The sequence below is a fragment of the Typopeltis vanoorti genome, chromosome 7 (genome assembly GCF_054136105.1).
Source record: "Typopeltis vanoorti isolate ZY-2024b chromosome 7, IOZ_Tvanoo_1.0, whole genome shotgun sequence".
Classification (NCBI taxonomy): domain Eukaryota; kingdom Metazoa; phylum Arthropoda; class Arachnida; order Uropygi; family Thelyphonidae; genus Typopeltis; species Typopeltis vanoorti.
Window position 1 is genome coordinate 77172515 of NC_143555.1, and position 22833 is coordinate 77195347.

The 22833-nt window shown below is 36.4% G+C and overlaps 1 protein-coding gene across 2 annotated transcripts in view; it reads right to left on the reverse strand.

The window, feature by feature from the left end:
- LOC150104795 (TBC1 domain family member 1-like) overlaps positions 1 to 22833 on the reverse strand; it is a 533214-nt gene that overhangs the window by 178863 nt on the left and 331518 nt on the right. For both annotated transcript variants that reach the window (XM_090395359.1, XM_090395357.1), the window contains 2 exons: positions 19825 to 19955; positions 10201 to 10380 (listed from right to left, as the gene is read on the reverse strand). In XM_090395359.1, coding sequence (XP_090251485.1) covers positions 10201 to 10380; positions 19825 to 19955 — 311 coding nt within the window. The remainder of the gene's footprint in view (positions 1 to 10200; positions 10381 to 19824; positions 19956 to 22833) is intronic.

Here is a 22833-nt window from a genome sequence, read left to right on the forward strand (position 1 = left end):
CGCCCTACCCAACTTTGCATCATCAGCGAACAAATGAACTGTCCCACTGAGACCCTTCCCTATATCGTTAATGAACAGATTAAACAGCAGTGGTCCAAGAACCGAACCCTGTGGCACACCACTAGTCACAGGCCGTTTTTTGGACTCTACTCCTGAATAAACTACTCTTTGATATCTCTCCATCAACCACCCAGCTATCCATCTCACTAACCCTATATCCATTCCCATATGTTGTAGTTTACGGATTAGAATTCCATGTGGTATCCTGTCAAACGCCTTTGCCAGGTCCAGCAGTATCACTGTAAACCCATTTCCCTTATCCAGTTCATCCGTCACCTTGTTATAAAACTTGAGCAAGTTACTGAGGCATGATCTACCCTTCACAAAGCCATGCTGTCCTCCGTACAGTATCTCATTCTCATCAATCCATTCCTGTATTTTTCCCTTGACTACTTTCTCCAAGACCTTGACAACGACTCCTGATATGCTGATCGGTCGGTAATTTGCAACCATAGTCTTGGATCCTCCTTTATGCAGTGAAACTATTTTCCCCTCTTTCCATGCCTTCGGGACTAAGCCAGACCTGAGACTCAGATTAAACAACATGGTCAAGGGCACTGATAATTCATTAGCCGCTTCATGCAAGACCCGTGCCGGTATACCATCCAGTCCCACAGATGTATTCACATTAAGGTTCTGTAATAGACTATTCACCTCCACTTCATTCATCACAATTCCCATATAAACTAATGGTTCCTTCATTTTTTCAATGTCACCACCTGGATGATATACTTTTGCAAAGTGTGCGCTCAGTAACTCCACTATATCGACTGGTTCAGTGAACTCTTTACCATCGTCATTCCTTAAAATCATTTTGCCATGTACAGTTTTTTTCTTGCTTGCAGCATATTGAAAGAAGTGTTTGGGATTCTCTTTTGCTTGCACAGCTAGTTTCCTTTCATAATCGGCTTTTGCTGTTTTTACCACACTCGTTACCCTTCTGGCCTGTACTTTATACCGTTCGTGTGCCTGCAGGTCACCCCTTTCTTTAAATTCCCTCCATAGTTGTTTCTTTTTTTGCAGCTCAAGCTTAATGGTGTTATTCATCCATTTAACCCCTCCTTGTTTCACTATTCGGACCTTAGGTATACAATCAGCCATAACCTCCTGTAAATGCTCTTTGATCACTTCCCATGCTCTATCGACGTCCAGCCCTTGCAGTTGTACATGCCATGGCACTGATCCAAGCAATCTCCTAAGCTTGTCATACTTGCCAGCACGGTAATTCCACATATACCCTGTCTTAATCACAAATTTCACACCTTTAGCCACCTCCCAGGTCAAGACCTTATGATCACTCTCACCAATAGGTGGCAACATGGTCATATTCATTACAGTCAAATTCTCAGATACTATTACCAGGTTAAGCACTCTCACACCCCTAGTATTTTCAATTACATGCTGTTTCAGATAGTTATCCCTTAATAATTGAATAAAATCCATTTCCTTCCTCACATGTGTCCTCTCCTCCTTCCAATCAATGTTACCATAGTTGAAATCCCCCATAATAATTACCCTCCTTCCACTCATTTCATCAATTTGTTTATGCATACCATCTCCACCATCTATTTCATCACCTGGTCTATAGCAGCACCCAACTGTATATTCATTCTGCCAGTATCAATCTCACACCAAATAGCCTCAAATGAGCTCCTTTCACTATCCTGGAATACTTCAATTCTCCTTGGCTGCAGTTCATCAGCTATCATCAATAACACCACTCCCCCAATTTTATTCTCTCTGTCCCTCCTAAACATACTATAACCTACACATTCTATCCCACTAACTATATCATCTTCCGTCAGCCATGTTTCACTAATGCCAATAACCTGTGGCCAGGAAGAGCCAATCAAGGCCAAAAATTCTTCCTTCTTGTTCCTAATACTCCTGGCATTAGTATACATGAATTGCAGTGTTCCCTTTGTCCCACCCCTATCTTGATGCGTTATTCTAAATATCCCATTCCCATTTTTTGTCCTTATTGTTGGCTCAGGTACATTATATACATTTTTACACTCAACTGTCTCACTGATGTCTGGATATCCACTTCCCCCCCTCCTTGGTAGTTCTAGTTTCCCTGGTTCTGCACATCCATTTTCACTTCATTCAGCAACACTTTTTCCAGTCTCCACACACCAAGTCCATTCAAATGCAGGCCATCCATCTTGTATAAATCCTTTCGCCCATCAAACTCATTCCACACGTCCACAAATTCCACACCACACCGTCCGCATAACCTGCGCATAATATCATTTGCGATTATGGCCCTCCTTCTAAACTCCTCTCTGTCATACCGCGGTAACAGACTCACCATTCTAACTCTGTCACTCTTTTCTTTCGCTATAAACAATACTTTCAAGTCCTCTCTCATAAAAAATTTATCACCTTTCAATTCATTCGTACCAGCCACAATTGTTATTTCTTTCACCCTCTGTTTTTGCACTCTAATGCTCTCACTTACATCCTTAAATTTCGCACCCGGTAAGTACGATTTAGTTACACTCCCATCTATTACTCCTCTTAATAACCAGTCACCATACAACACTCTCTCCTTCATTTCGGAAACTCACCCACGCTGTTTATTTACATTAGCCGAATCACTCTGGAAAGAGTTTTGCAGGTGCTCTAATTGCCGCTGCGCATCTTGTATCACTGCGCGCAGCCTAGTGATCTCCCTTCCTACAAATAATTCCTCATTTTTTTTATCATTCAAACCATTTTCTCTTTCTGTATAATTGCTCTCACTCTTTCTTAGATCACCGCTCACATTGCCATCTTGTACACCGCAATTCCCTATCGAGCCACTATTTTCACTCACATTCTGGCTTTCTTCAACCAGAACTGTCTCACAACCTGACACATACTTCGACTCCTCACTTTGCATACACTTTCTACACATTCTCCCACCACTATCACTTTCAATCCATACTCCAGCCTCATTCGGGAATGCATACATTCCACACACATCACATTGGACAAATTCTCTCGCATTATAGTTTTTGAACAATGGCGTCGTATTTTTGGACGCCATTATCTTACGTCGCATTGGCGCCATATTCAAATATATGAAACGTATCGTTAAAGACTAAATTAATTTACGGAATTTACACCAAAATCACACAGACACAACAAGCTACCAAATTTAGACAATATTACGTTATGATTTTTAACATATATTCTAATTTCCATTCAAAATTGTATTTAGCTTTCGGGAGCTCCCTGAAAACACGATCGTTCCCCTGGCCCTCTAGCGGCGGAATAATGATTAGGTGCATGAACAGATGGCATCAATGGCAATATCATATTAAAAAGGCAGGAATGTGTTAGCTGAGCTAATCTTAGGTGGTATAGTCACTTAAATGGGAATGGGAGAGGAAAGGTTAGCAAAACAAGTGTTCTCTGTCAGGTTGGCAGGAAAACGACCCAGAGGAAGACCAAGATACAGGCAGTGTGATACAGTATAAAAAGTGCCTTAGAAAACAGAAATATAAGATCTTAAAATGTTGCAGTCTTGACAGGCAGCAGATTGATTTCGAGGAAAACTGTAGATGGGAAGTTAGTTGTGATGTTTTTCGTGTAGTACTATCATATCCTGCACCTCTTAATGGTATATGTCAGGAATTTGATGATGACGATAAATTAATCTATGAATAGTGATCGTCTCTCACTTTTGCAAATAACAATGTAATTAAATTTCATTTAATTTTTGTTATGGAAACCACATTTCTATACAAAAACAGATTTTATTAAACCTGACAAGTTTTGCGACTCATTGGCCTTCCATAATCTGGGGTACAAGACTTGTATTAAAAAAATAACATTATAAGAACTTACACAAGCTAGTCCATAAACACAGTGACAATAAGCTGTTGGCTTACCTAATGTGCAAGCATTTGAACAATACTAGCTGTTGCTGTCATGTTCTGTGGCATAAAGTGTGACATATTTTAGTTTGTTCAAGTTCTGCAACATCTCTTATGTGGAAAAATGTTTTCTAATTTTTAAATGCAAGTCTTGTATCCTTGATGAATTAAGTCTGATTGCTTAGGTTATCTTAGGATAACTTGTCAGGTTATACTTCTTATTTTAATAAATCTTCCTGTTTAAAAATGTGGTTTCCATACCAGAAATTGAATGAAGATTTGCTATACTACAGAAATATTCATCGTCAATGGAACTAAACATTGACAATGAATCTGTATATCTCCTAATATGGTGTGACTTCTCACAAGCAGAATAGATGACTATTGACAGTGTATTTCTCACAACTACAATACATTTTAAAAAATGGTAAGCTGATATCTTTGTCCATTTCTATCGTAACTTTAATTTCTGGATGTAATCTATTTATAAAATGAAACAATTTATCAGCATTTATTAAGCTGAAGGACCATTCCAAGATGATATTATCTGCTTAACTGTGACATTTTGGCTTTGGTGAATGCTGATTAGGACATCTTGAGATCCAAGAGCGCATTCAAAATATAGCTTTCATAACTGAGAGAGAACATGTCGAATATGAAACAGTCCTGGATGATTCTGTGGCTCTAGACTACCTATTGCCTACAGAAAGCTCCATGAATCTGTATATATAATGCACCTTTAGTAGTGATGCAATCTTATGAAGCTTAAGGTAAGCTTAATAGCATACGTATTGATCAGCAGTGAAGTTACATTCTAGTGATGGGATCTGAGCAGATAATATGCTGTCTGAGAAAGCAACAGATGATCCCACTGGAGCCTCTGATTTTGAACCTTAAGAAGTTGCTAGTTTTATAGTACACCCTCTGTCCAAAAAGAAACCGAACTTTTGTAGAAAATGAAACGCAGACCAATTATAATTATTCAAATCATTTATTTCAATTAATATACTCTCCCTCAGCTTCGATACAGCATTTGGCATGGTCAATTAATTCGTTAAATGAGTTTTTTATATCAGTTTTTGGGATACTGTTGAGGGTTGTCGTTACTGCTGCTTGAACATTTTCAATGGTGTCGTATCGCTTTCCTTTCATCGGCAAATGAAGTTGGGGGAAGAGAAAGAAGTCACAGGGTGCTAAATCAGGTGAATATGGTTTGTGATCCAACACAAAAACTTGGTTTTTGCTCAAAAACTGTCTCACAATGTTCGAACGATGAGATGGTGCAAAAATGCTGGTCAACTTGTGGGGAACAAATTGTGAATTCAATTTACGAAGGCCCAAACCCTCAGTCAAAATGTTGTGCACAGTTGATTTTGAAATCCCCAATTCGTCTTCAATCAATCTCATGGACGATTTCGGGTTTTCTTTGATGAAATCATGCACTTCTTTTGGATGTTAACTTCGCTCAGTCCGGTTTTTGAACAGCCCAGCTTTTCGTTGTCCTCAAGTGTCTCACGACCACTTTGAAATCGCTTAAACCACTCATAAACTTGAGTACAGGATAAGCATTCATCACTGTATGCTTTTTGAAGCGTTTGATGCATTTCAGTAAAACTTTCACCAAGTTTAACACAAAAGTCAATTGCAGCTCTCTGTTTGAAACTCATTTTCCGACCATTCATCAAAACACACTGGTCACTCTTGGCACTATACCTCGGCTTCTAATGAAACAAATGTCATAAACAATTGACAACCCTAATGAAGGTTGTCGCTTTCGACAACAAAAAAATACAACAGGTGGCACCACTAGTTTCTTCTATTTTCGAAAAGTTTGGTTCCTTTTTGGACAGAGGGTGTATACTCCCTCTTTGCCACGATAAGTCTCAGTCAGTACTTCTGATTGTGTCTATACTTTTATTTTTGAGATCTCCTTTTCACTCTACCACCTTCGACATGCTCAGGGGACATTCTGGTGTTTTAATTTTACAGTCTTTGCTCTCATGATCTCTACTACCACACCAGGCACAGGTGGCAGAGCCATAAAAGGGTAGTTTGAAAATAACCATACTTCTGACATTTAAAGCAGTGCAAAAGGTTTGGGATATACAGCATAATTGGACAGTTGAGATATCCTGCCTTTGCAGATGGTTACATTGAATTGAATGTAATGATGATATTCCTGGCGTGAACCAGAAGACTATCCCCATGTATTAGAATTACCCTTAAGGATGTCACTCCTTGGTCTTTCAATTCAGAACAGACCTCTTCATCTTGAACATCAAAAAGGTCCCACTCCAACATCACTCCTTCAGAATAGTTAAGTTTGTTGGGGTAAATATAATCAGTATTCCCTTAATGGATAGATGGATGTTGCACAAAGGAGTTGCTCTGATTGTATACTGTTGTTTCTATAAGAACATTCTGAATGGAGTTTATTGATTGATTCTGGAGATCATGCTCCATCCAATTCCTTCTAGATGAAGAAGTGACATCTAATGAAGAAGAGCGAAATTTCTCAAGTGCATGGCTGGTATGTTTATTGCTGTCTCTGAAGTTTGTTTCTTGATTTTGTTTTTTGTTGATATTGCAATGGTTTCTGGGCATGGTTAGCCTTGTTGAGGGCTTTGATAAACTACAGGATAAAAAATTATTCATTCTCAAAGGGAGTTTGTTTCATCACCAGATTTATCCACCTAAAACACACATGGATACTTATTCTATTGCAAGCTGTGACTGTGCTCAGGAATGGAATGCCAGGGCTATCCCAGATCCACAAGTCTTGGGCCCTGGACCATGGCGGAATGAGAATCAATGCATCACTGCTGACACTTGCAGGCAAGTCCAGAAGCCAAATGATCCTGGTCTAGTCATCCAAGACTGCCTTGCACAGCAAACATGGCAGCAAGGCATTGTATTGTATCTGGAAGACTTATGCTATCCACCATTACTTTCTTTTTCTCTTATGAACTGTATTTTTATATGTTGGCTTTTCAGATGAGTTAGAAATATACTGCTTGGAAAGAAGTCAACAGACACCATACGAGGAACAAACAGCCATGACACCCACCTTAATAAGATGTAGGACCTCCATTTCCTGCGATGACTGCAACAAACTAGGGACATACTTTCCACAAGCATATGATAGTGGTCAATGGGAATTTTTGAACCATTTAGGCATGGAATGAGGTCCTAGACTGTTGCAGGCAAACATCCCATGACCTCGCCCAAGGCTCCAGTTCACCCCACAGATGTTCAACAGGGTTGAGATCAAGCTCTGTGGAGGCCAGTCAAGTGAGATGACTTTCATATGTCATAAGGCTGCTGTGTAACTGCATAGTTTGTGTTGTCTTGCTGAAAGTGACAATTGTCAGTTCCACAGAAATGCCACAAAGTAGGACGCATTGCATTGTCCAGAATGTTCAGATACCTCTCAGAGTTCAATGTTTGTGGCACCATAGAGGTCCCAAGCCAAACTAGGACCATACCATCATGCCGCCACAACCTCTGAATTTCATATTAGGGGGATTTTACACACACTCTGGTAAGAGATGTTTCACTAGGTCTTTGTCACACAGGTCCATCTGCTCAGTAGAGGGTGTAGCTTGATTCACTGCTCCATAACACAGCTTTCCAAATTTCCATGTCCCACTGTACATGCTCCTGGCACCACTGAAGACAATGTTGCATGTCGGTTTGAATAGTGTGGAGCCTGCATATTGTGGTCCTACCATAGGAACCCATGGCAGGACAGCAATATTGTGTTGTGGGCCTCAGTTCTTATTGTTTTTGTGCAGTTCGTGTTCCAGTCGATGCCTGGAACTCCACATTCAATGTGTTGGCTATCCAATGGCAGTTGTTATATATTATCCTTCATAGTGCCCTATGGGTCACATTCAGTGAGTGCAGTTGACTCTATGTGCTTCCATCTCAGTATGTATCACTAATTTTGACTCGGGATGGCCAAATTTGTCAACAATTTGCCAAACAAATAGGGCTGCAACATGATATCCTATCACAACTCCTCTTTCAAACTCCATCAGTTCCCTTTTCACAGCATTTCACCTGGACACAGTTGCACTGACTTGGGAGCATCATATTCCACCAATTTATACTGGCTACAAGTACATGACCAATTACATGGTACAATGCACCTTGCACATGGGGGGGGGTCATCCATTGACTCCTTTTCCAAGCAAAATAAGATCAAAATAAGTAATTTTCATTTATAAGCAGCAACTTTGCAGCTTAAAATTTACAGGGAAGTAAACATGTAACATTTGGAATGCCAAATGCTTAACATGGCTACACATAAACTAAAAGTTTGGCTATGCTATGTTGATGAATGTGTGCTACTTTGCTTTATGGCTTAGCCATATTAGACATTTGGCATTCCAAATGTTACATATTTACTTCCCTGTAAATTTTAGGCTGCAAAGCTGCTGCTTATAAATGAAAATTACTTATTTTGATGAAAGTTTTGTAGAGTACTATGTAATAAACATTTGTTGGTATCCATCTTAGAGGTGACAAGTCATCAAAACTTTTATAAGCAGAAAGAAATACAAAGATGACTTGTCACCTCTAAGATTTAAATAAATATTAAATGAATTTCAGCTGAGTCCTGATGGCAAGATAGAAAACTGATGTGTGGTTCTAGCTTTTACTTTTGTTTTTATAAAGGACCAGTGTGTCAAGCAATCTCAATGGAAGTCTAATGCTTAGATGATATGAGTAACAAATTATGCTTGATGTATTTCTTACTAAACAGAAGTAGTCAGAATGAAAGAAGAGTATGGAGAAATGGTTTGGTAAGTGTGAAGCCTAATTGTAAATCAACACTGATCAGCAGTTGCAAACATTTTTACAAGCTTAAAAGAAAGCATAGGAATGATGGGCTATGAAATAATGATAATATCTAAAAAAAAAAACAATGCTCATAATAAACAAATCTGTGGAAAAGACATAAGATAGTCTATGAGAAAGCTGTAGTAAGTCTGTGAGAGAAAGGTCATCAATTAACCAGAATTTCCATCTTCCAGATGGCATTACATTTTATTCAGATTTTTGGTGACCTATCTTACACATGACAATGTCATTCCATGTTTGGATGGACTGAGAATTTATATAGTGTAAGCAGCTGAACATGGCGAAATAGTCTCTTCAGTAGAAAATAAAATCAAGTTCTTTGGAGGATGAGGAGACTACACACACATCTGTGAGAGGAAATACTAGAAGTGTAAGTCAAACCAAGAAGAAAAATGTGAGAGAGAGAAGAGTAAAGTTAAGTAAAGTGAAATCTTTCTTATTAGAAATAAGGTAAGTCTGTGCTTTAGTAATACAGATGACAAGGCTGACCTCACCTCAATGAAATATAACAAGTATATCAGCATCTAAGGCAACATGTATGTACAAAGCATATCTGTGTTATGTATTATATTTTGCATTTGACGAATCACAAATTTTTGCCAAATGCAGAAGAAATGCCTATAACCCAGCCTATTCAAAAAAAGAGATGGAGAAAAAATAAAGACAGCCATAAGGTTACCATTCCATTACTCTACTCCTAATCATTGGGGAAAAAAAAAGCCTACAAAGAACCATTTTCTTCCTGATTTTTTCATAATTAATCAACAGTAGGGATTCTGTCACTCACAAATTAGAGGGATCTATTCGCATATATCACACACCTCTGGATATGTACCATGAAAATAGATCTAATTTGTGAGTGACAGAATCTCTACTGAAATGCAGCAGGATGGTTTGATAAAAACAATGTAAAAGAATGGCATGAATTCTTGTCTTACAGAATTATGTTATTCTTGCAATTAACAAAGAACTAGACTTTTGAAAATATCATTCAAAGAGAAAAGGATTTGAAAATATCCGGCCTGGTTAGCATGTCTGCTCTCCAGTCAAAAGGCTGTGGGTTCGAATCATGCCATGGACATGGATGCTTGTAATTGTCTGTGAAAACACTGGTAGTGGGTAGTAGATGGTGTTGGTGTAGATTATGATAGTAGTTGAGGTTGGTTGTAGTTGGTGGAGACAGAGAATTGTGGAGTAGGTGCCCTCCCTCAATGAGTCTTTGAACTCCCTGTAGGTGTGACAAATAATAATAATAATAATAATAATTACTTGTTTACTGTGTTTAAAAACCAATATAATTCAAAGTCATTCAAGTTTTTTTTTTAATTATTTCTCAAGGACCATAATACTTTCTTCCTCTTTAGTATCACAATTTCGTTTTTAATAGATAAAAAAAATGAATATTTATTACCTTGTAATTTTCTGTTTTCTTTTTCCATCCTTATGAGTAGTATTTGCTCTAAAATAGCTCTTTTCCACATATCTCTGAATTCAGCCTTTGTTCTTTTTATTGGAACAAGTTTATCATTAGGATCACTGGAGGATGTTAAATCAATGAGATCATTTTTATTTGACAGATCAATTAGATTTCCTGTAAAACAAAAAGAGATGAGAAAACCTAAAAGAGATGAGATGAAAAAGAGATGAAAGTTAACAGAGATTAAATTAGATACTGATTATGTTGGCTGGTTCATCTTAAAATTATAGCAGCATCCAAATACATGATTATCAATGAATATGATAAAAAATAGAGCAAACTAAAATACATTTTACCATAAATTTCTGTACATGAAATGCACAGAAGAATATATTAAACAATACAGATAACAAATAAGATTGGGTATAGATCAAGTTTGTCTTATACCTAATTTTACATCAAACCGACTTCCTCTACTTCTTCAATTCTAACTTCTAATTTACAATTTAAATATAGACTACCTATTAACAGCACTGTGTTATGTTCTATTTTCCTCATATAATTGTAGTATTCTAAACAAGTTTTTTCCTGGCACCTTGTCTTATGCTTTTTCAGATCTACGAAAATGAAATACAGATCCTTATATTTCCATGATCCAGGAATAGTTGAGATATTTTCACTATCTCAACTATTCCTATTATTTCTATGTATAATCAACTCTAAATTGATTAAACTCTAATTCTCCTCTCCTATATGCTTTGCAGAAGGGGCATATTAGTTTCTTGGAAGAAAAGTCCATCCAACCATTAGTGTTTGAGCAGACAGAATTTGATAAAGAATATTCATATTATTCTTTAACGATACTTGTGACATAATGATTATTAAATATATACACGTTTACACAAGAATAATATATAATCTGCCAAATATTTCGGTCTGAATATTACAGACCATCTTCAGTGGCTACATAGGAATAGTTTAAAAAAAAAAACAAGGTGGAATACGAATAATTGATCATTCACACATAGAATGAGCCATGTGATGTCATATCACTAAGTATTAGAAGAGTAAACATTTTAAAGTCAGAGACTATTTACCTTCCTTTTTAAGCAGTATCAATTCCTTACATTCTCGTATAAAGTTTACCATGGAGATTGAAAAAAAGACAACAACTTATCATTTTTAGATGTCCTTCTCATCCATTCACCTTCAGGTATTCTTACAACAACAGTTTACAGAAAACCAACTTTCACAGGTCGTTATATTCTCAAAGAATCTGCTCATCATCCTTGTCAAAAAACAGGAATCATAAAATGTTTAATCCGATGAGCCAAAACTAATTGTTCAACTTCTCATTTATTGCAGAAAGAACTTTTGACTATCAAACATCACATGAAACTAAATGGCTTCTCCGAAAAGAGTACACAACACCTTTTCAATTCTTACAATCCAACACAGAATAGCAAAGATTCAATACGTCGAGTTCCAATTCCTTACATTTCCGAGATTTCAGAACAAATTTCAAGAATTCTAAAGAAATATGATTTAACAGATTTAACACTTATACACCTATTAACAAATTATCCATCCATTTTCCTTCATATAAAGATTAAATGCTCAACCTTGTCTCTACCTGGTGTGTATCAAGTTCCTTGCAACTGTAATCTTTCCTACTTTGGACAAACTGGACGTTCTATAGAAAAAAGAATTCAAGAGCATCAATCATCCATTCAACACAACAAACCCGAGAAATCTGGATTAGCTCAGCATGGATTAGAAACAAGCCACAACATCCTTTGGTCCAAGACTCTCCTCCTACACAGATGTCGCTACAAACTTGAACGTTTATTTAAAGAAAGTGTGGAGGCCTTACTTCAACGTCCTAACTTGAATCATAATGACTGTATATCTATATCAAAAATTTGGAAAAGTTTAATCAGGATAACACATTAATTTTTTTTTATGTAAATTTCCTGTATTAGTCTAATGTTATTTAAAATTATTACATGAATTTCTGAATTAATATCTTTAATTATGACTTTAAAATGTTTACTCTTCTAATATTTAGCGATATAACATCACATAGCTCGTTCTATGTGTGAATGATCAATTGTTCATATTCCACCTTGTTTTTTTTTAAAAAAAAAACTATTCCTACGTAGCCACTGAAGTCTGTAATATTCAGACCGAAATATTTGCAAAATTAAATATTATTCTTGTGTAAACGTGTATATATTTAATAAGAATATTCATAGTAAATTCATTTAAAGCAATAAATCCATGAAGACACACCTGCATCATCCTGAACTTGCTATAATCCTTCATACAACTGTATTCTTGCCTCCAATACAAAGCAGGTTAATTATTTGCTAAGACTGATATTTTGTGGGATATGTTAAAACACAGTGACCATTAACTTGTAGATGATCACATCATCCTGTGATGTGAAATGATTCTTTACACTTTATTATTATTATTATTCTTTGACACCTCTAGGGATTCCAAGGGCTCATCGAGGGAGGGCACCCTGCTCTACAATTCCATCTCCACCCAATCACCAAATGACCATAACTACACCAACGACATCTACCGCTGACACCACCACTGGTATTTCCACAGACAATCACAAATATCCATGCCCGTGGCAGGATTCGAACCCGCAGCCTTTTGGCTGGAGAGCAGATATGCTATCCACTTAGCCAACCAGGCTAGCTTTTTCTTAGAAATAAAAATGCCTTGGTGAACAAAGTTATTTACTAGTGCACTGCTAATGTTTGTTGTAATAGTCCTTCAATGATGACAAAGAGTTCATGCTGTATAAAACGTTTTATTGGAACATGTGTCAGCATGTATTTAAATCACTTCATGCCAAAAATATGAAGTGATTTAAATACATGCATAACATTAAGATTTATTGGCACAGTTTCACTGTCTTGTCATATGGATGTCTTCAGAGAGAGAGAAAGAGAGAGAGAGCTAAGAAACAGTATAATTATATCCGAACCATAGCCCATGACCATATCACACATTTTCCCATCAAGTTTTGTTTGCAGTTTCATGTGCAAGTGAATATTACAGCCAACAATCACTATAGTAGGCACCATTACACAAATTTATCATTGTAGCAAACTACTGAAATCTCATAGGCATGATGTTATGCGAAAGCAAATTCACCATTGCGAATAATCCATGATTCCAGGTAGTTCTATGGTTCCCACAAGTTTATTGTTGTTGGAGTTGAATACATTAGAGTTTATGGGAACTAGAGAACATTCTGAAATTATCATGTGACAGATTATAACAAGATTATGTATACCATAATAATGTCCAAGAGATTTATTATGACACTTCTCAGAACTTCATACTGACACATTGGCCTCCGAAATTTTCATTCATAAGATCAACAGTATTCACCAATGCATAACATTTATCTCAGAACTTGTAAATGCTTTAAAATATGTGGATTGTCACATAATCTTCAGATATATATTTGTGTCTTTCTATCTACCTTCACCAGAAGATATATTCATGTGGACTTCTATCATCCATCTAATCAGAAGTCTGATAGTCATTAAACTCTTGAAAATCAAGTCTGTTGATTTGTTCTAATACGGATATACTAACACGTGAATTTGATCAGATAAAAAAATATGTTTAAATGGCTATAAAATATTTATTACTACAGGTGGGTGATAAACAGTTATCTACCTAAATGGCACAAGTGCTCTGTAAGTTAAAAATATTTCTGAAAAAGTCATTCACATTAAAAAAAAATCCAATTTTCCACATCCCCCCCCCTCCTATTCAAAATCTCACTTTTTCCTCCTTTCAAATGACAAACTGCATCCTCAGTCTCTTCCTGATGTATATTGTATATTGATAGTAACAACTACTATCACAGACTGGGTGTTCAGCTGGGTTTAAACATAAACATATGAATTACAGTTATTTCTGTCAACTTTGTATGTCTAGATTAGGTGACCACAACATTAACATAGATCACCATATTAAAAAGCAAAACATGACATTTCAGTTCTTTTAAATTTGCAGATTATTCAAATACTGTGAAAAGTTTTTACAGTAAACAAATCTCAATAAGGGTGATTCCATGTCTCTCTCTCATAGTTGGTAAATAGTTATTCAGTCATTTAAATTTAATATTCTTTCTGCTATAATTATTTAATAAATAGAGATGGCTGTCCCACTATCATTTTAAATGTGATTTTTTTTTTTTAACCGATTTCAACTGTGCCACTGATTGCTACAATTCCTTGATATGTGATGACGCTAATGTTACTGAAGAGAAATATCAGTTGGCAAATTTTGTAATAAACTTTTTTCCCTCAGTGTGTTTTTATCTATTCATTTTTATCTATTCATATTGCTTGCATTTTAGCATATTGTTTATTTCTGATAGCTTAGTGTACCTCGAATGATTGTTGGTTTCACAGATTTGTTAATGACTTTTTTAAATGCATTTTTGAATCTTGCCTAAAATGGAACATAATAGTGATATGAACAAGATCTGCACACTGTGTTGTGTGAAGATCAATGCTATTAATAACATAAACTTTTCAAAAATGGCTTGATGTCATGAGTGCAATATGTATGCATGGTAAAATGTGAAAGATGTATTTTGGAGAGACTGAACGAATGACCAGAGAAGGTATGGATTCGTAGAAAGTGCAATATTTTATTAGACTATGGGTTATAAATGCAAAACAGACGGAAGAAATGAAAGCATAAATGAAAGAAATGTAAATGGAATGAAAGCTAAAGAGACTCAGGGAGTGAAAGAATGCAAGAATGAAGAAACAAAATTAAGTGACATGGAAGGAATGAGGAAACAGAAAAAAAGTGTGGCAGAATGAGTAGGAGTGATGCATAGTAAAATTGCCAGAATACCAGATTTGAAGAAAGAGTTGTTCAAAATGAAAAATGAAATGAGGAATATGCAGAGTGATATTAGACATTCAGTGAAGAGAAATTAAAGAATGCAAAAGAATAGAATGAAAGAAAGAAATGAGAAAAAGAGGTGATGATTGACTTGAGAATAGCAGAGTATAGAGATTCCACTGTTAGGGGATTAGTTAATGATATAGTCCATATAGTCTACTATACAGGAGCAAGAATGAGCAAGATAATTCATGCTCTGGATATGAGGACAAAGCAAGCAAATGAGTTGGTGGTGGTTGTGGGAATGAATGATTTAACTGAACAGAAAGAAAATGTAAGGATGGATATCAGGAGGTTATTGAAGAGAGTGAAAGATAATAGTATAGTATACTGGGAAAGGTTGTCAGTGTGTTGCCAAGGTATGACAACTACTTTTGAAGTTGAGATGGAGAGCAAGAATCATGAATGGTATGCTGGCAGAGCATGGAGAAGGATGTACAGTTTGTAATGTGTATTTGAGGAAAAAATGGAATTATACAAAAGTGATGGATTACATCTGGATGGCTTTGGAGTAAGAAAACTGGAGAAACTGTTACTAGATGGAAGTGCAGCATATGGATGCAAGCAAGAGATAAGAAGTAAGAGGTGAAGTGAAAGATTAGGAGAGTGGAACAAAAAAGACTGAAGTACTTGTCAATGCAAACAATAATAGTGAGAGATGAAGAGAGAGAATGGGATTGCAAGAGGAACAGGGAAATGGAGAGTAGCCCAGTTGGAATGGGAGATGCAGCATAGGGAGAGTGGATGTAGGAAGTAGTGAATGTATGTATAGGGATGATCAGCATAGAAATGGAATGGATCAGGATGTGAGTGGGGTAGTTGAGACTTGGGAGATATATGGAGTAAGCAATAACAAAGGTAAGTGGGCAAGGACAGATGTGGTGGGGAAATCACAACCAACAGTTGGCTTGGGTAGGACTGGTTATAGACCTAAAAGTGAACTGCTGTGTATATTTACAAATGTCAGGAGTACCAGAAATAAGAGAGATGAAACTATTTCATTGACTGAGTTTATTTGTCCAAAACTGTTGGAATAGGTGAATGATTGAACGAAGATGATATCCTGATGGGAACAGAAACAGAGGGATGCATTGTTTTTATGAGGATAGAAAGGACAAAGAAGGGGAGAGAAGTACTGCTGATGATAGCAAGGAAATTATGTCCACATAAGGTAGGCATGAAGGAGGGAAATAGTGGTAAAGGTTTTAAGACAGTGTAGTGAGAGGTGGAGGTTGACAGGAAGAGATATTTAGTTGGACGTTGCTATAGTCCAGGAATGTGAACTGCTGCAGAGGAAATGGTCGAGGTATTCAGTGAGCAGTTCATCAAGGTGTTTCATCCTCAGTGTGAAATTAGAAGCATGGAGATCAACTACCTGGTTAGGTAGTTGATGATCACTTTATTAATTAAGGGATTTCATCCTGGAAAAGCATATTTTATTCTTGAAAGGATTGAAGCCTTAGAAGTACATGAGAAGAAAGTTTTTGAAACACAAAGTACTCTAGAAGTTAATAAGGCAGCGAGACTGGATGGGATTTCATTGTGTATTTTAAGAGAATATGTTAAGTAACTGATAGCTCTATTGACCTGGCTGTTCACTGAAAGTCTAGCTACTGGGAACGAAGGTGCCCAGTCAGTGGAAAAAGGTAAGATAGTGCCATTCCACAAGGGTGGTGGTGGTAGAATACAGGCTGCAAAGTATAGATCAGCTTGTATTTCTTCTGTGGTTGTCAAAAGTTTGAAGAAATTACTAACAGATCACATATAAAACTGAGCAGATCAAGGTAATAACTATTATCAGTGAGGGGCCTCTCTTGTTTCATAAAAATATTAAATGTTATTTTATAAATAAATGCTTGCCTTTTCTAGCAAAGTGACTAGAGAAGACACACTGTTTTTTTTTTTTTTTTTTTAACAGGGATCAATAATGGGATCTTTGCTTTTTAACCAGGATTGTAGGGATGTATTTAGTTATTTGCAGGTAAAGTGAAACTTGGGAGGGTTATTAGTAATGGCAATGATGTTTTCGCTCTTCAAGAGGAGTTTGAATAAGCTGGAAAGGAGGGCAAATAAACGAGGATATCATTTTAATGCAATTAAATGTAAGGTCTTGAAAACTGAGATTCACAGATGGGTGGATGTATACTCTATTGGTCAATCTGGAAGGATGAGGAAGGTACAGGAAGTGGATAAGGTAAGAGATCATGGGGTGGTAGTCAACAAAAACTTGAACTTTAGGACACATATTGCAAAAGTGGCAAAGGTAACCCAGAGAATTGCTGCAATACTAAGAAGGAACTTAGACCCGTAGAGATAAAAGAATGGTGATTTCATTATATGGCCTGATTAGGCCATATATGGATTATTAAATTAATTGATCAATCATCAACAATCTGGATTATTGTGTGCAGATCTGATCACCAAGATTTAAAGAGAATACAGAGGAGGATAACAAAAATGATATCAGGATGCTACAATGTTATGAGAATAGACTGAGGGCATGCAAACTAGAAGTTGGTGTATAGAAGACAAAAGGATGACATGACATGACTGAGACAAACTGGTGGAGAGGTATTTACATGATTGACACTGCACAGATCTTTAGAAACAAGGAGAAGGAATGAGGACAAGAGGCTTTCCCTGGAAGTTGTGAAAAAAAGTAGTGAGTAGAAGGGTGAGAAATGGACAATGGAATTCATTGCCTGAGAGAGTGACAAATGTGCAGGTAAATGGATTTAAGAAGTGCTATGATGACAGATTCTGTGTGGTTTTAAGATGGGTCTCCCATGATCTGGAATAATAATAAAGTACACTGCTCAAAACAATTAGAAGATATTTTAGTTTTTGTTGAATAATTATAAATTTCTGCAAACAATTATAACTATTGGGTATTTTATACATGAATAAATATTTCTTACTTATGGATAGGGTGTAATTGTGAGATAATGTTTAAATAATCAATATTTATTACAAATTTAACAAATTATACATTTAACGTGAAATGATTTTAACAAGAATAGCCAAAAATGTTTTTGTTAATATTTAATAGGGTGTATGGTCTCCATTAACAGCCAAAACAGCAGTACATCTTGATTGTATGGACCAGATAAGATGATCAAACAGTTCTTGTGGGATATTTCTCCACTCTTCTATGAGAGCAATTTCGAGCTCTTGAAGTGATCGTGGTGGCACCAGTCAAGCAGAACTACTTAAAGCATCTCAAGCATGTTCAAATGGATTAAAATTAGGTGAACAGACAGGCCAGTCCATTTATTCAATACCTTCTTCCTCAAACCACTCTTGTACCATCTTTGCACAGTGTTGACGAGCACTGTCATCCATAAAAATAAATTATTGGTCAATTGGAGCAGCAGACGGATGAACTATAGATTCCAAAATCTCATTGCAATACCTTTGGGCTGTTAAGGAACCATTTCTGATAAAATAGAGATCAGTATGGTTGCCTGTACTTATTCCAGCCCATACCATCAAACTCCCACCTTGATGTTGGGGTCTTTCACGAACAAACTGTGGATTATTTCTTCTTCCACTTTCACATCATATCAAGATACATATGTTACCTGGTTGCAGACTGAACCTGAGCTCATCACTAAAAAGTACATGAGCCCAATCCTCATTTGTCCAATTGCGGTGTTCCTGTGCCCAAATTCTTTGGGCTCTTTTGTGATTTGCAGTAAGTGGAATGCAAACAATTGGTCTTCGAGCATATAAACCTATGGCATGAAGACGATTTCAAACATTTCCCATCACCAGAAAGCGATTCCAAAGTCACAAAATTACGCTTTGAGATACACGACATGCTTGAGCGACAATTTGCTGCATTTGTCCAACTTCTAATCGACCAATGGCTCTCCAAGTCATGGATTCTGGGATATCATATTGCTCTGCCATTTTTAACAAAATAATGGGTGGTAGGTGGCACAAGTTTACAACCGAAGAGATAATTATGCACTGTGGAAGTGAGCGCAATAAGCCATGCTTTTATATCCCCCACATGCTAATACGGCTAAGACACATTTCGCCAAGTCTTAACATGATTTTGTATGCAGCTGCAAGTTTTACACTGTTGTATATTAAGATTATTTTAAAATAAATGTGTTACATTTGTAAATTATTTTTATAATTTTATAATTTACAAGAAAACCAAAATATCCCTTAATTGTTTTGAGCAATATAACAAGTGCTGTTTACCATTTGATTACATTGAAAGTATATTAACAGTACATTTTTTTAAGGGAAACATCTAAATGCTGAGGAGTAGGAACAAATTAACTATTTCTCCATTTAAATAACGGTTCGCATTACAGAATTTTTAGATGATGAATGATTTCATGGAAGCAATTCATCTGCATTATGCAGGACAACACTACTGTATATTATAAAGATATTGATTTATGTAACAGTTCTAACCAAATTTTTAAGAAAAAAATATGACAGATTAGCTGCTAACCTTAGATATTCTGCAGTAGCAAATAACTAGCATATAAAACAGTTTTTACTTTCCTAAGAATTCATGATCTCGTCCCCTTAATCTGTTAGGCTAAATACCTTATAAAAGCAATGTGACTTCTTACATATAAAACATTAATGTGTTTTAATAAAGCAGGATTAAGAGCAAAACAGCATGGAAATTTGGCTTACCGTGTAAGTTTAGAGTATTTTGCACTGGAGTCTGAACCCTATCAAAGATCGTTTGCCGCCAAGAGCCTTTAGGTGCATTATGTGCATCACCACTACCTGAAGTTTTATTTTGGCTCTCTACTTTCATAAAACTAAATTAGAAGAGTAAAATATTGAATCAAAACTAAAATAAGCCCAAACTAGCTGCAAAGACTTACATGAGAATTATATTATTATATAACATATAATACACATAATATGTATTATATAATTCGTTTTTTTTAAACTTAATCCATTGTTTCATGGTAAGATGACAAAAAAGAAGAAGCTGTTAATGTATTAAACATATTCTAATGACAGCAATCATCACTTTTCAATTTGACTTTAGTCATGCATCATACAAGGTCTAATAGTTTGTTTTATGGAAGCTTTTGGCTTTGAGTAAATCTTCAATTCTCATTAGCTTCTCAATGTGGACTCGATGTTTTGAACTAGATCAGCCAATCTGTACTCTATATTCACCAAAACTTAATTATTCATTATTATTATTATTACATGACACCTCCAGGGAGTCCAAAGGGGGGGGGGGCACCTACTCTACAGCTCTCTTTTCCACCACTCAATCCAACTACTACAACTAACTGCAACTATGCCATCGCCATCTACCGCCCACTATTATTTCCACAGACAACACAAACATCCATGCCCATGATGGGATTCGAACCCGCAGCCTTTTGGCTGGAGAGCGGACATGCTAACCACTTGGCCGACCAGGCCAGCAGCATTATGACAGCACAATACTTTCAAAACTCATGCCATCTCATAGACTGTTTTAGAGATGAAACAAACACTTTTTCAATGGAGAACTGTCAAGCTGATCAGTGATCATCAATATGGATTTCACTAATCAAGATCCACAGCAGATCTCCTTGCCTATATCTCTACCTCTGGACATATTATGAAAATGTTTCAAGAAATCAGTTCTGTTGCACTTGATTTCAAAGACATTTGATAGGTTTGGCAATTTTTTGATAAGTCCCCAATGTCATCATATTTATTGGTCTGTCTTTTGTAACACACATTGTGTGTGCAACAGTGGAAGATATTCTCTCTTCAGATTTTCCTATTAATGCAGGTATTCTTCAGGATTATTTTATCCACTCTCACTACCCTCAAACCCCATCAAGAGTTTTGCTGATGGTACTCACAACTCATATGAAAAACCATGCAATGCTGGAAAATGTGAAGCTATAAGATCTACAGTAAATGCCCTGGGAGTGATCTCACCATGCAATCCTTCAATTAGACAATACCAACCTAGTCACCTTCAATGCTTCCAAATCACTGTTTTGTCTATTTTCTTGCAAAACAGAACTCAGTTCCTTAAATATAAAGAGCCAATAGGCTTCATTTCAGCAATATAAACATATTTAAATTAAGGAGATATTAAATCCCACATTGTTTTAAAACCGAATAAGAAACTCAAAGATTGGAATCAGAGAGTTTCATGCCGAATATAGTATAGTAAACTATAAAAGTATCGGCGACTACTAGCGTGAGCTAATGCACATAGTCCAAGTACGTAGTACAAACTCAGGCAACTCGCAGCAAAGGTGGTAAAGTTCTGATCGCTATTCTTGGTATTTTCCATAATGTAAAACACATTTCCTAGGAAACATATGCTGTTGTTACATTATGGTGGGAGGTCACTACCTAGACCAGTTTCAGCCTTTTTTGAGGCTTCATCAGTGAGTAGCTAGACCAAATTAATACTAATGGTATAGCGAAAAGAACTTATATACTCTGCTATATGAGTGATCAGAACTTTACCACCTTTGCTGCGAGTTGCCCGAGTTTGTACTACATACTTGGGGGAGACCACACTCCTATCAGGCATGTCCCCCGGGTGGCGGATAAGGGAAACCCAAATGGGTTGCTCTGAATAAAAAATAAAGAGCGGTGGACCAAAGGATGTAGCAGAGGCATGGCAAGCTGGCTACATTATTATGCCAGTAACTTTCATGAGCAGGAGAAAGTCTACAAACCGAGATAGTGCTACTGCGTACGGGACAACTGATGCGCCTACTTGAAGACCACATAGATTAGGTGAGAAATCAGCAATGTGGTCAACCAAGGATGTGAAACATGTAGCCTCCCTCAACATAAGATCACTATACGACCTGGAAAATTGCAATTAGTCCAGGAAAATTTAAAAAGACTGAAATGGAGTATTTTAGGTTTATCAGAGACACATTGGTGCAGAGATGGATTCATGGATTTACCAGAAGGAAGACTGTACTTTTCAGGAAGAAAAGATAACATACACAGAGAAGGAGTTGCATTATTAATTGAAAAGAAACTTACACACTCAGTAATTGAAATAAACCCAGTGTCTCCTAGAATAATTACAGCCAAACTTCAAGCAAAAGAAAAAAATCAAACAATTAAAATAATTCAAATATATGCACCAGACAGTAACCATTCAGAGGAAGAAATACAAAATTTCTACGAAGAACTACAACAGGAAATAGATAATCCCAAAAACAGAGAACTCATTATAGTGATGGGAGATTTTAATGCTAAAATAGGACAGTTCACAGCAGACAAAAAAGATGTGATGAGAAAATTTGGATATGGAGAGCTTAACGACAGAGGTGAACAATTACTCCACTTCTGTAAAGCAAACGATCTAATGATTACAAACACATTGTTCTATCAATGCCCTAATAATAAATATACATGGACATCCCCAGATGGTAATATAAAGAACTGCATAGACTATATCATCATAAACAAACAATGGAAAAGATCAGTAAATAATGTATGAACATTAAGAAGTTTTGATTTTGACACTGACCACGAAATATTAACTGCCAAAGTGAAGATAAAATTCAACAGGAAAAACAATATCAGAAAAGAAGAAAACATCAACCTATCAAAACTAAAATATAGCTCAAGCAGAAGTCGATTTTTAGAACAGATGTGCTTGAAATTAAAACCCTCCATCTTCCAGAACAGCAGAAAATACTG